The sequence below is a fragment of the Rhinolophus hipposideros genome (assembly GCF_964194185.1).
Source record: "Rhinolophus hipposideros genome assembly, chromosome: 3".
Classification (NCBI taxonomy): Eukaryota; Metazoa; Chordata; class Mammalia; order Chiroptera; family Rhinolophidae; genus Rhinolophus; species Rhinolophus hipposideros.
In genome coordinates this window covers 17904679-17919455 of record NC_138049.1, presented here as the reverse complement: position 1 = coordinate 17919455, position 14777 = coordinate 17904679, and the positions used below count along the sequence as shown (strand labels likewise).

Sequence of the window (14777 nt, the reverse complement as noted above, 5' to 3'; positions counted from 1 at the left end):
CATTCCTACATAATTCTGAGCTCGATTTGTGAGATGTTTGTCTTTCTCTCTCCCCACCCTGGCCCCTGATGTTTTTTAGTGATGGATGGGCAGACAGAGATGAAGTCATTGAAGGTTATGAGGTGGAAGCCAACGGGGGAATCACGATAAAGCTACAGTCTCCAGAGGTCAGGTCCTTTGATGATTATTTCCTGAGACTAAGGCTGGACACTAATACGAGGAATCCCTGGTTTCCTGAGTTCTGGCAGCATCGGTTCCAGTGCCGCCTCCCGGGACACCCTCTGGAAAATCCCAACTTCAAAAGAATCTGCACAGGTAACTGGTGTTCACAAAAAATCACAACTCAGAGGTTTGTTCACCTCCTCCAGCCCCACTGCCGCTTGCTGAATGACAGTAGAAGGGGCAAAGGCTGGAGATGCAAAGACTAAATGGCCATCTTTATTTACAAATAGGTAGAATGAGGAGGGGAGTAGGTATTGCCCCAGGGATTCATGTTTCTTTTTTCTGGAAAGACTGCTTTGGTCTCTGGTGGAGCAAGCGATCAGTAAAGGAAATCAAGGCATCAGTAAAGGAAAAGCAAACTGAGAATTCAGGTATCTAGTTTTTCAAACCAAAGGGAAGAGATTTCATTGCAGGCATGCTTCTGAGATGTTAGCCACAGACATAAGTAAGCAACACTAGTTTGATGGCTTTTTCTTCTTTATGACTTGCTTGCCTCAATATACAAGTAAGGAGGAGATGGGATAATGTCACCTAGGGCCATTCCATCCACATGGGTGTATGTGGGCATAGGTGGCAGGGAACTCTGCACTGTCATCCAGAAAAAGGAATGACGGTTCCAGTGATCAGATGTTTCCCAAGCATTGCTAACTAGCATATTGTCTAGATCTTTCAGGGGGTTGGCGAGCTTCACAGGATGTCCTCTGCCAGTAATGACTTAATCCAGGCTTCTTAACATGCTAGTTTTATGAGTATTATCATTACTGCATAGAGCCATTGCTGTCCCCTGTCCTTTCTCAGTATTGCCCATGCTGCAGATAGATCAACTTTGGTCTACCATGGTGCCATTCAAAGCCAGCTGTCCATGCATGATGGGCAGGCATTAAGTCCTGTATCCATGACTAGATTTATAGCACAGTTGTGTGGCATGTTCTCATATTTCGTGTAACTAAACTGAGCAGATATTATTTAGAAAAGTCTAGGACCTATTTATTCATATAATTTGCATGTATAAAACACTGTATTACAGCAAAAAAAGGGGGGTAGGGACAGAGAAATGTATAACTCATGACTCTCGACCTACAGAAATTTGTACTCCCTCTGAGTAATTCAAACACCTCATGCAGATAATATAGATAAATAAAAGCCAAAGACAGTGAGATTTTATACAAGGTAAGAAGATGGCTAATTACATAAAATACTTTTAGTTTTAATAATATTCACACTTTGATGTTAGATAATTATTTAAAATACCAGTATATTTAAATGCAGTGACATATGTCTGACTCTGTAAGGTTCAGCAGAGTTCACTGAGAAATTGCCTGGTGTCGGTCTGTCTTTAATCAATCAAGATTTTTAGAACTTCCTCAGTATGGCTTCTTAGGAGGTTGAGAACCATGGGAGGGGGGCTGTATGGGGCGCAAGTGACAATTAGCTACCAATCTCTGTCACCTAGGAATCTCAACTGACTTCTCCTGTCTCCCAAATAAGAGACCGACAGAAATTAAACACTAATGAGCCTAGTGATTTTGTGTCATTTGCAAAATGAAGAGATTGAGGTTGGAGGGGCAGCAGTTTCCGTGGGTCCAATGGCAGCAGTAGAAGTAGAACATGCATCTCTTAACACCATTGTGCTTGGCTCCTTTTGGACTTAGCATTTAGTAATACGTTACCTTTTATTGTTCTCTAATCGTTTCCTAATAATTTTGTTTTCTTTCTTAAAATGTAAGATGTTGGAAGATAGAGAGGTCTTGCAACCCTCATAGAACTGTGTACAGCGTGGATCTCTGGAATCTGTCATGTTTTAGTGTTGAATTAATCAGTTAATCAGTGTATTCTTTTAGTGTAGGGAGTTGATGAGTTTGACTGTCTTTACACTAAAAGTTAAGGACAATTATTTAGTAAACGAAATATATTTTAGTCATTCAACATTCAATAAAATTTACTGCGCACCTACTATGTGCAACGCTTTATTCTAGGAGATGGAAATACAGCAGAAATCATAGGAGGAAAAGAACTGTTATCAATAACCTTACATTCTAGTTCAGGGAAATAAACAATAAACAAAAATAAATTAAGCAAAAATATATTCTTATTTAGTGAGTCCTAAGAGCATCAGAGAAAGTAAAGAATGGGGACAGGAAATGACGGGATAGAGGATTTGCAGTTTAAAAGAGAAAGGTTGGAGAAAGCCTCACTGAGAAGGTGACATTTGGGTAAAGGTGTGGAGGCTATGAGAAAGTGGGCTGTGCAAACACTGGGGGAGGGCATTCCAAGCAGAGGGACTATCTAGGGACTAAAAAGAGGGGTCAGCTGCCTGGCTTAGTGGAAGACCAGTAAGGAGCCCAGAATGCAGGAGCAGTGAATGCTAGAATAGTCGGAGGTAAGTCAGAGAGGAACACAGGTGTGCATTTATATCATGCAGGACTTAACGCCTTAGTGAGGGCTTTGGCTTTTTTCTGAGTGAGATGGAAACCACTGGGAAGTTCAAGTACAGCAGTGATACAATTGCCTTACCTTTTCTGAACAGAACCACTCTTGATACAGTTTTTAAGCTTTGACAGAATGGGAAAAGGCAGAAGGAAGCAGAGCAGTGAGAAGGTAATACAGGTGAGAGTGTGGAGGAAGGGGCAATAGTAGTCACAACCCTGGTGGAGAGAAGTGGTTGAATTCTGAATATATTATTTTGAATGTGAGGGGATTTGCTGACAGAATCGGCAAGAATGACTTTGGTCTGAACACCTGGAAAGAAGGTGTCACTATTTCCTGAGGTGGGGAAGACTAGGAAAAGCAGGCTGGGGAAGGAGCGGGAGCTAGATTTCAGACAAGTTTGAGATGCCTATCAGTGATGCCATTATACATGTCACGTGGTCAGTGTGGTTCATTAGAAAAACTCAGAAGACTGCTTACTGAACATGCTTGAATGTCTTTGTGTAAGAATTTCCGGGATAATATTTTGTGACCTGAGTTCTCAAACAAAAGTGGAACTCTGTAGCCACATTTAATAATAACATTGCATGTCACAGTACATGCAAATGTCAAGGTTAAAGTCTGAACTTGGTGAACATTCACAGCAGAAAATAGCAATGTTCCAATTTATAAATTGTTCCTATATTATGCTTGATGCCCAAAGGTACTTTTAAGAGCTTCTCATGTAATTACAACCCTGAACAAACATGTTTATGTTTGCATTCCATTCTGGAGTCAAGTTTCAGCAAATATTTTTCTTGGTTCTTCGTTCTAAGGAAGGCAGAAAGCTTCTTTAACTTTTTTTTTTAATTTATTGGGGTGACATTTGTTAGTAAAATTATATTGATTTCAGGTGTACAATTCTGTATTACATCATCTATAAATCCCATTGTGTGTTCACCACCCAGAGTCAGTTCTCCTTCCATCACCATATATTTGATCCCCCTTACCCTCCTCTGCCTCCCACTCCTCTTCCCCCTTACCCTCTGGTAACCACTAAACTATTATCTGTGTCTATGAGTTTTTGTTTCTCATTTGTTCGTCTTGTTCTTTTGTTATTTTTGGTTTATATACCACATATCAGTGAAATCATAGGGTTCTCTGCTTTTTCTGTCTGACTTATTTCACTTAGCATTATACTCTCTTATTTAGAACTAATTCATGAATTTTTTTGACCTTTTCTGCCACGGAAATCCTAGAATTTTATCATTGTCAGTTGGTCTATGCTATCTATGTGTGTATACATACATTCCCGTAAACTCATCCTGCTCTTCAGTGCTGTAAAATAGGCTTCCATGTTGTTTAAGAGCAATACAAACTTTCACTTTATCTATCATTCTTATCTAGTTGAGATCCTTGAATATAAATAAATTTTATAGTCTTCAAATGAATATGCAGCCATATTTATGAAAATTAGTGTGATAAAGTAGAATTAACCTTTCCATACAATAGATAGCTACTGTTTCTGTCACTCATTTTGATCTCTTCTAATTGGGTCACTAGGGGTGTTTTGGAAATTTTTGATATGGCAATTAGTGTCCATAGAAACCTTTATTTAACTTAATCTCAGATGTCACTATTTAAATAAAGAGTTCATGTGCACTAGATTGTCAATTTGACTATTAAGGGTCTTGAACCCAGGCTGAATAATTTGAGAATCACTGTGGCTAATTAAAAAGTACTTCATGCAAAGTCTACATTACTGCTTAATTAGTTGAGAATATTGAGGCTTTGGAAATGTGTTGGAAAAGCACTAACGGAAGCAGATAGCCTAACTTCTAAAACATTTATCATCATCAGGATAGTGGAAAGAGTAGGTTTAAAGCAAATCCAAGTCACTCTGTTCCAGTAAATGTGTTAGTTGCTTACAGTATTTGTGTCATGTTTGCAATTCTCATCTTTCCTGATGAGAATAGCCAGAAAGATTTGATGGGAGCTGAGAGACTATTGCATTTGGAAATTCAACCACTGGGTCCCACACTGGCACCTGCCCCATGACTTGGTGGACCTCACTTCACCTCTAAGGCTCAATGTCTGCAATTGTAACACATTAATTTCTACTTCACACAGGTGTTGTGAGAATCGAGTGAAATAATACTTTGCAACCTGTAAATTCTTACATAAAGGTAAAGTGTTGTTATAAGTGTTATGTCTTACTAGAGAGTAAATAAGTTATGAAATGGGCTACCTCATTAAAATTTATAGTTTTTGAAATGATAAATTTAATATAACTACAGCCCAGGATGTGAAAACTAGAAAAAACAAGTACACAACACTTAATTAATCAAACTTATACAGTGCAAATATAGATATTTTATTTTTTTCTATGTAGGTTTTTATAATTTTGTCTAATTATCAGAGCAATTCATACTTACTATGCTTTAACATATACAAATTAAAAATATAGAAAAGCATAAGAAAGATGAAGAGCATTTCGGAAGTGCCTTTATGTAACCACTGATAATCACTGTAAATGTTTTATATATTTCTACTAAATACATTGTCAAATTTGTGGTGTTATTTTTTAATTTTTTAAAATTTTCATGCAGTTTTAAATTTCTCTTTGTCATTAGAATCTTTTGTTCTTAGAAAAGGGCATAACATTCCACAAACAGATAAGCTATAATTTATTTAACCATTTCATTCTTCCCACACATTTAGACTGTTTTCAGTTCTTCATGAATTATAAAAAGAAAAGAGCTCCTGTGAGATGGCAACAGTTCTTCTTCTTAAACCTTTAGTTTTTTGCATTTCAGATAATTTTCTTAAGATATATTTCCAGAAGCTGAATAATTCAATCAAAAGATATAAACATTTCTAAGGCTTTTAAAAGTAAGGCGTTCCAAAAGACAACTCCTACCAGCACTGCATGAAATTCTGTGCTATTTTTATCCATTTTGTTTTCATAGTTATAATCATAGGGTGCATATATTCTGTATCTTGTTTTCACTTACGATTATACTTTATTTTTTTGATGTTGCTGCATGGTCCTTACAAACTCCATTTTAATAGTTCCATAAGATTCTACCGAATGAAAATGCTATATTTACTGCCTTTCTTACATTGTTGTACATTTAGGTTGCTTCCAATTTCCTTCTTATAAGAAAACATTGAATATGGTACAGAATTTTCGTGGTTGTTTTTGTTACTATTTTTGGGCTGTTTCCTCCCTAGAGACTCCTAAATATGTCATTATTGATCTAAGAACATGACCATTTTTGGGTTTCTTAAAAACATATATTACCATTGTCTTGTAATATGGTGGTATTAAGATTTGCTGAGACTAACAGTATATTAACTGTATGAGTTTAGCAGCTTCATTCTGTCCTCACCAGCCTTTTTCACAATCCAGTGAATTTATAGTCATTTTATATTTTACCCTTATTAATTGTACCAACTGGGAACAGATGGGCACAATGCCTTTTAAAATCTGGTATGTGTTTATATTTTGTTATTATCCAAGACATAATGAAAGAATTTGGATAATATCTGTAACGTTCACCCAAAGCTCAGGATTTGTGAGATAGTGACAGCTAGTCTGATACAACAAAATTTCAAGACCTCTAAGCATGGGTACTCTTGCCCCAGTAGCTTGGAAATGGCAATTTACAATTTTTAGATTGGTACTAATCTTTATAATGTGTTTGCCTCACTATTAAGGTTCAAACTTTATGGACTTTCCATTTTGAATTAACTTATTATATAAGATTGGGTAACATCGGTTGTATTAACATTTGATCCAGATTAAGATTGTCTATAAACTGAGATAAGTTCCAATTTATTTAGGTAATAATTTCTCTTTGCTGTTGGAAATTTGGCCCACATATCAATATGTACTCCTGGAGAATATTATTTGCCTTCAATCAAGAAGTTAGTACTATTAATTAGAGCTTGTGAAAGACTTCACAATTTTTCACCCCTCCTTGTATCTAGGCCCTTTGAAATATGAATTTGCAGCTCCTCCCGTTAACAGGTACAGTTTTGTTTTCTACCTGTTCAATCTGGATTGACTTTATAGCTTATTAGTTCCAAGTGTACACCTCAAGAGGTTTCACCTACTGCCATTCTCTTTCTTGGAATCCTCCCTCAGTATATGTACAAGCCTGAGTTATTCTTCAAACATACGAGTGATAATATGGAGCATAAACTGGGTGATCTCTCAGTTGCGGTGATTCTGAATAAGCCAGGTCCTAGCCAATGTACGATCTGACTGATGATACATGAGTCAGCCCAGCTAACATGAGTCATGCCCAACCCAGAGTAGCAGAACTTCCCAGGTGACCTCCAAATTCATAAACTAAATAAACTTTTGTTGTTTTAAACCAGTAAGCCTTGGGTTGGTTTTCTATGCAGCATTATTTTGGCACTAGATAATTGATAAAGGGGCTACATAACCTTATAATCCATGACCCTCATGTGGGACAATGTATTTGGTTTAATTGAAGGAACTTATTTTCTCAACCCAATGCTAGAGTTCTTTCCCTCTCATAAAAAGAATGGTACAACATTGTACCCTGCATCTCATCGATAAAAGCCAAACATTTTTTAAAAAGCCAAAAGTTATTTCTTTGGATAAATACCCAGGAGTGGAATTCCTGGGTTATAGTTAGTTCTCTTTTTATTTTTTTTGAGGAACCTCCATCCTGATTTCCATAGTGGCTGTACCAATCTGCAATCCCACCAACAGTGCACGAGGGATCCCTTTTCTCCACATCTGCGCCAGCACTTGTTTATTGATTTATTGATGATAGCCATTCTGACAGGAGTGAGGTGGTATCTCATTGTGGTTTTTATTTGCATTTCTCTATGATTAGTGAGGTTGAACATCTTTTCATGTCTACTGGCCATCTATATGTCCTCTTAGAGAAATGTCTCTTCATGTCCTCTGCCAATTTTTTAATTCAGTTGTTTGTTTTATTGGTGTTGAGTTGTATGAATTTTTAAAATAAATTTTGGATGTTAATGCCTTATCAGAAATACCATTGGCAAATATCTTCTCCCATTCAGTACGATGTGTTCTTTTTTGTTTTACTGATGATTTCCTTTTCTGTGAAATAACTTTTTAGTTTGATGTAGTCCCACATTTATTTTTTTCTTTTTTTCCCCCTTGCCCGATGGAATATATCAGTTAAAATATTACTAAGGGTAATGTCTGCGAATTTACCTCCTATATTTTCTTCCGGGAGTTTTATGATTTCGTGTCTTACATTTAAGTCTTTAATCCATTTTGAATTTATCCTTGTATATGGCAAAGAAGGTGGTCCAGTTTCATTTTTTTTGCATGTATCTGTCCAGTTTTCCCAGCACCATTTATTAAATAGAATGTCTTCACCCCAATGTAAATTCTTGCTTCCATTGTCACAGATTAAATGACCAAATAGGGATGGATTTATTTCTGGGCTCTCTATTCTGTTCCATTGATCTATGTGTCTGTTTTTATGCCAGTACCATGCTGTTTTGATTACTGTAGCCTTGAATGATTTGATGTCAGGTAACGTGATACCTCCTACTTTGTATTTCTCAAGATTGCCATGGCTGTTGAAGATCTTTTATGGTTCCATATAAATTTTAGGATTATTTGTTCTTAGGATTATTTGTGCCTTGACTTTTTAAAATAAACTTTTTAAGAATAGTTTTAGATTTACAGAAAAATTGTGAGGATAGTACAGAGATTCTGTATACTCCACAATCAGTTTCTCTATTATTAACATGCTAGATTAGTATATTTGTTAACAATTAATGAACCATATTGACACATTATTATTAATTAAAGGACATATTTTATTCAGATTTGGTTAATTTTAATCTAATGTCCTTTTTTCTTTTCCAAGATGCCATCCAATGGATACCTCACTATATTTGGATATCATATCTCCTTAAGCTCTTCTTGGCTGTAACAGTCACAATAAGACTTTCTAAAACATGGAAATTTTGTAGAAAAAGCATAGGGAAAAATTGGATAAAGCGATGTTGTGTTTAGAGACAAAATACATGTCATGAGATTACGTTTTGAGGCTAGAAATGGGCAACAAATATGGCTTTGAACTACAGTGCCTCAATGATACAAATACACTAGTGACTTATGATACTTCATAGAAATGAGGCTCTTCCTGGTCTTGAGTTCCAAGATGACTTTCTCTTGGAGCCATCATTAAGAAACAGTAATGTCCTAAACATTCTCCTTAACATCATTGTTGTGGAAAATAAAAATGGCTTATTAGGGTGATTTCCTATAACATTTTTAAGGTAGGCCAAGGTCATGATGACTGAATATATTTCAGGTAGGAGAGGAAGGATGGCAGTGGAGCCAGTGCAGTGCCGCTATGCAAGCTCATTGGAGGATTGAGCTCCTGCCCTAAATAGCTGTTTCTACAGGGCTCTTCCCAAGGCTTCCAGGGACAACTGATAACTCACTAATTGTCATGTTGATAGTTTCAGGTTGAACTCTTCTGACCCCACTTCACCCCACAATTTCCTTAACTTCTCCATTGATGCAAGACAAGCAAAGAACTTTTTTTTTTTTTTTTTATTAATTTTATTGGGGTGACAATTGTTAGTAAATTTACATAGATTTCAGGTGTACAATTCTGTATTACATCATCTATAAATCCCATTGTGTGTTCACCACCCAGAGTCAGTTCTCCTTCCATCACCATATATTTGATCCCCTTTACCCTCATCACCCACCCCCCACCCCCTTACCCTCTGGTAACCACTAAATTATTGTCTGTGTCTATGAGTTTTTGTTTCTCATTTGTTTGTCTTGTTCTTTTTGGTTTATATACCACATATCAGTGAAATCATAGGGTTCTCTGCTTTTTCTGTCTGACTTATTTCACTTAGCATTATTCTCTCGAGATCCATCCATGTTGTCACAAATGCTCCTATATCATCTTTCCTTAACGCCGAATAGTATTCCATTGTGTATATGTACCACAACTTCTTTATCCATTCATCTATTGAAGGACATTTTGGTTGTTTCCATGTCTTGGCCACCGTAAACAAAGCTGCAATGAATGCAGACTGGTGCAGCCGCTATGGAAGGCAGTGTGGAGGTTCCTCAAGAAATTACGAATAGAATTACCATATGACCCAGCAATCGCTCTCCTTGGTATCTACCCCAAAAATATAAAAGCATTTCTCTATAGAGACACGTGTACGCAAAGAACTTTTAAACACAGGTACTTGAAGACAAGTCTCCATGGGGAAATTTAGAGTGGGGAGACTTTAGGTCAGGTTGTTTTTCAGGCTGGTAAAACTATGAGGGCTGGATTTTGACAGGTAAGTATTCCAGGCACCTTACATGTTAGGCACGGATAGGCTCCTGCTCTTTCCCTGCTTCACATTGTATTTATTCATCTTAGTCAGGGGCAGTCGTTCATAAAAACAAGTCATATTTTCTTTGACCACATCTGTCTATTGTGCAAGGTTGCCAAATGTTTGAAGCTACCTTCTGTATACTGTATGCCAGAAACCAAATGGGATTTTCTGTAATCATATTTATTTATATTGCTCTCTAGATTTAAAATTCCTCTGTGGACAGTATTGCTAATCAAAGCATTGCTATAACTAAAACAAAAGTGTGACCTACTGTCCTCAAGCTCTTTTAAAACATCACACACACACACACACACACACACACACACACACACACAAGCACATAAAATTCCTCCTCTAGTCCAGAGCAGTACACTGGTATGAATAGACCCTTGTTTGAATTCTGGCTTTAGTCCTTGATATGCGTGGCTTTGGAAAATTATTTTTAACATTTTGAGGCTTTGGGGGAAATTATATAACAATGTTAGAGGGTAAAAATTAAAATTAATTGAAATAAATTGTGATGCTCTTACACAAATATTTATATAGTAATATCATCTTAATGATGTTATGTATCTCTTTATATATGCATAAATATATTTAAAACCATTTTATCTAAACATGACATATGTATCATAATTCTTAAATTATTTTAAAAATTTATTTTAAATTATGTTCATCAAAAGGTTTAGCTGGTATTTCTTTCCATTCTCTTCAATTCTCCATCTTTCCAGTAGCGTATATTCAAAAGCTTCCAGGATATCAGCTCAGGACAATTTCTATTGCTTCTTGAGAGATTAAGAATTCTATCCCAATCTTCATCCGATTCCTTACCTGAGGAAAATAGAACCCATGACCCCAGGGAGGACACTAGCTTGGGCCTCAGTTATCCTTCATCCCCACAAGGTCAGGTGAAGCCAGTGCCTTGGCTCCTCTGTAAGAGCCATGCCAATGGTTTCAGTGGGGACCCTCCTGATTTCACCTCACTCCATCTTGGACCATCTGTTACCATCTGTTATGTGCTAGTCTTTGAATTTTCCTTGAGGTCTCTGTATTCCCTGCAGCGATTGTCAAACTTCCTTCTCAGACCATGGTTTTCTTAAAGGTTGTGATCACTGGATAGACTTTTTCATCCTCTCACTCACAAAGCACATGACAAGGTGAGTGTGTCATACTCTGAGTTGAATGAATGGATGAGGGATGTGATTAAGCATCACTCAGAGATTCTCTGGTCCAAATCCCTCACTGACTTAAAGCTCCTATTACCTATTAGAAGACCAGTGCTATCTTAGTTGGAGGCCCATGACTAGCTTGAAAGCTGCTACAAATTTCATAGTGGATGGAAGGGCTATGAGGGCTGAGCTCACATGTTTTGTGGAGGACTGGGGCCTAGAGCAGTTAGAATTCTGGGATCTCCCTTGTGCTTGACTGAGATATGGTGCTGTGGAGAGAGGACATCAGGAAGGCAAGAGTTTGGGTGCTTTGGAAGGAGCAATCAAAGATGCAGAGATATAGAGAGGCACCCAAAGTGAATCACCTCAAGATTACACTTAACTTTTAAATGATTTTCATACAAATTAGTTCTCAAATTTTCCAAGAGTTATTCTTGACCAGCCTACATGCCAATGTCAAGCAGACTTTTAATTAGCTTCAGGTGCAAAACTACATAAACTACAAACTGCACCAAGAATTACCTCAAATGGCAGAAAGAATGGCTGTGTGGTCATGACTGGAAGCCTGATCAATACTGTGCTTCCCTTCACATCTGCTGGTTGGGAGGGAAAATATTGAGGATTCATGGTGCATGCTTTTCATTCTTCCTGTGAAAAGGATATTGGTTGGTTGTCTTAGATACTATCACTTGATTGAATTTGAAAAACAACTCAAGAGATAGGTAGAGAGGCTTCCAGAGAGAATCTATACCTTTTTTTTTTCCATTTTGTTTTTTTAGAGCAGTTTTATATGCACAATAGAATTGAGAGGAAGGTACACAGATTTCCCATATACTCCTTGCCCCCACACAAAGCTAGCCCCCTGCATTATCAATAACCCCCACCTGACTTGTACATTTGTTATAAATGATAACCCTCCACTGACCCATCATCATCACCCAAAGTCCATAGTTTACATTAAGGCTCACTCTTGGTGTTGTACATGATGTGGGTTTAGACACATGTATAATGACATGTATCCACCATTATGGTATCACATAGTGTATTTTCACTACCCTCAACATGTTCTGTGTTCTGCCCATTTGTCCTTCTCCGCCCTCCAGCCCCTGGCAACCACTGATCTTTTTACTGTCTCCATAGAAATCCATGTACTTTTAAAGAGTATTTACTGGGAAAACAATGTTAAAATAATAACAGAAATGTATGTGATATTTTTCTACATTCCCATCAGCTTGTCAAATTTGTTTTCACTTCTTTTTTTTACATTATAAGCTTTATCTTATGCATAACCAATTCCTACATGTCATAGTAATATTGTTGGTCCACTACAGTTTTTATCTTGGATTCAAAAAATCTTTTTTTCTCTTCTGATCTCTGTTTCCCTTCTCTTACCCATGTCTAAACACTGCATGTCAGCCTTATGTTATTTCCACTCTAATACTTGCTTTTATTTTACAATGCTGCTGTATATTAAATACTTGGATGTTTCGATAGGAAGAAACAGGACTTAATGCATATATTCTATAATAAGGGCAGGGTCAATCAACTATTTGAGGGTAAAGGTAAGTATACCTATGAGAGGTGCATTCTGTACTTTTATATCTCCAACACTGTGTGTGTGATGATGTATTATGGAGTCCAAAGAGTAATACAATGATATCTGTGTCCACAGAAGTGTATAGTCTAGTTGAGGTGATGGCACATATTCACATGATTCAACTAAGTAACAAGACCTAAGCATATAGAAGAGCAAGATAGGCTGAAAATAATGACGTGGAAAATTGTGAGATACAGAAACTTTCCGGACAGGGAAACCCATGCTCTAAAAATGTGCTACGTGTGACGTTCAGATTCAAAAAAGGAAGAAAAAGTGATGAGGATCATGAGGTCTTGACTCTCAGGCCAAGTGTTCTCAGAAGGAGAGCTGCTGGGGGTCAGCACCCTGGCAGAATTTAGGCACAGACAAGAATGGATTTCATGGAGCTGTGGGGCACATTCCATTAGTTGTCCTGGGATGCTTGGTGGGATGTGTTCATCAGTGCCGAAGTAGAACAATGTCCTATCCCAACCATGGCTATGAGGGTTTGTACCAGCCCAGAGAGAACTCACCAGGGGAGAAAGAGTGAATCTCTGCAGAATAAGATATACTGTGCTTTTATGCTTAACTTTTTTTTTTTTTTTTTTTTTTTTTTTTTTTTTTAGCTAGGGACATATAGATAGTGAGCAAGAAACAGTGGGAAAAGGTATTGTACAAACCAGAGAGCAGATACTAGCTCACTATTTTGCATGTGAGTACATGTCTACATAATTTAAAGTCTTGTTAATAAGTGTAGAAACCTGTCATAAGCAAGGGATCTAGTTAGTGATTACCTGGAAAAGTCCTTCTAAGACCCCTTGCTTAGGAGATACACAGAATGAATTTCTATCCCGGGTGTGTTGCTTACTAGGTCTGGGATCAGGAGCAAAATCAGTTTCTTCAGCTGCAGAATAGGGTCTAATGACCTCTTCATAGGGTTCAAGGGAGGTAAGCAGAGTACAAATAGGTCAATTTCAGTTTTGTCCCATTTTTAAGAAAGCTTTCTGACCTCAAACATATTTATTTTTTGAAGATGACTTTGAGCTCTTGATAAGTGGCAGTAAAAATGTATAGCCTGGACAACATTTGCCCTTGAAGGGTGGCTTGAAAGTCAGCAGGTTATTTGAAAAATAGGCCTTAAGAGTGTGTGATAGATAGCTCGGAAGTAAGAAAAAAAATCATAGGACTAGAATGGAGACAGCACATTTTCTATTTATCATTTCAGGGAAATGAGCTTGTCTTTATTTTTTAAATATTCAGAGGGAAGTATGCTTAGATCACTACTTAGATTTTCATGAAATATGAAAGAGAGTTGGTTTCTTCATGGGAGTCTCTTATTATCTACTTTCTGTAGGTGGCTGGAGGCTAATACACCATGCATATCAGTCCGTGTGAGGTGTACTAGTCTTCTACTGCTGCCTTAATAAATGATCACAAAGCTACCAGCTTAAAATAACACCCACTTATTATCTCACAGTTCTGTAGGTCAGAAGTCTCAGTATAACATGGCTCAGCTGAGTCTTGTGTAGTGTTTCAGAAGGCTAGGGGGATGAATCCTTCCTAAACTTATTTAAGGCTCACTCTTAAGGTTGTTGGCTGAATTCTGTTTTTTACAACTATAGTACTGACACCCTGTTTCTTGGCTGCCTGTCAGCCAGCAGTTGTCCCTGTAAATTTCTCACGTGCTTTCTCATGGTTTCCACATGACTGCTCCAGCAAGAATGGGTCAAGCCCTCTCACACTTCAAATCTCTTCAATTTGTCCTCTGCCACATTTTTCTGACTCCAGCCAGAGAAAGTTTGCTGCTTGTAAGGCTCCTGTGGTTGAGATTGGGTCCACCTGGATAATCACGAAAAATCCTCTATTTTTAAGACCCTCAGCTTTAATTACATCTGCGAAGTACCTTTGCCATGTGACATAACATTCACAGACTCCAGAGATTTGCACATCTGTAGAGGCCATTCTGCCTACCACAAAAAGTTGAAAGCCATTATTCCTTATTTATTTGCAGAGCATATTGTTTT

At 37.4% G+C, this 14777-nt stretch overlaps 1 protein-coding gene across 6 annotated transcripts in view; it reads left to right on the top strand.

The window, feature by feature from the left end:
• GRM1 (glutamate metabotropic receptor 1) overlaps positions 1-14777 on the top strand; it is a 342889-nt gene that overhangs the window by 244131 nt on the left and 83981 nt on the right. For all 6 annotated transcript variants that reach the window (XM_081045109.1, XM_081045111.1, XM_081045110.1 and 3 more), the window contains one exon: positions 80-315. In XM_081045109.1, coding sequence (XP_080901235.1) covers positions 80-315 — 236 coding nt within the window. The remainder of the gene's footprint in view (positions 1-79; positions 316-14777) is intronic.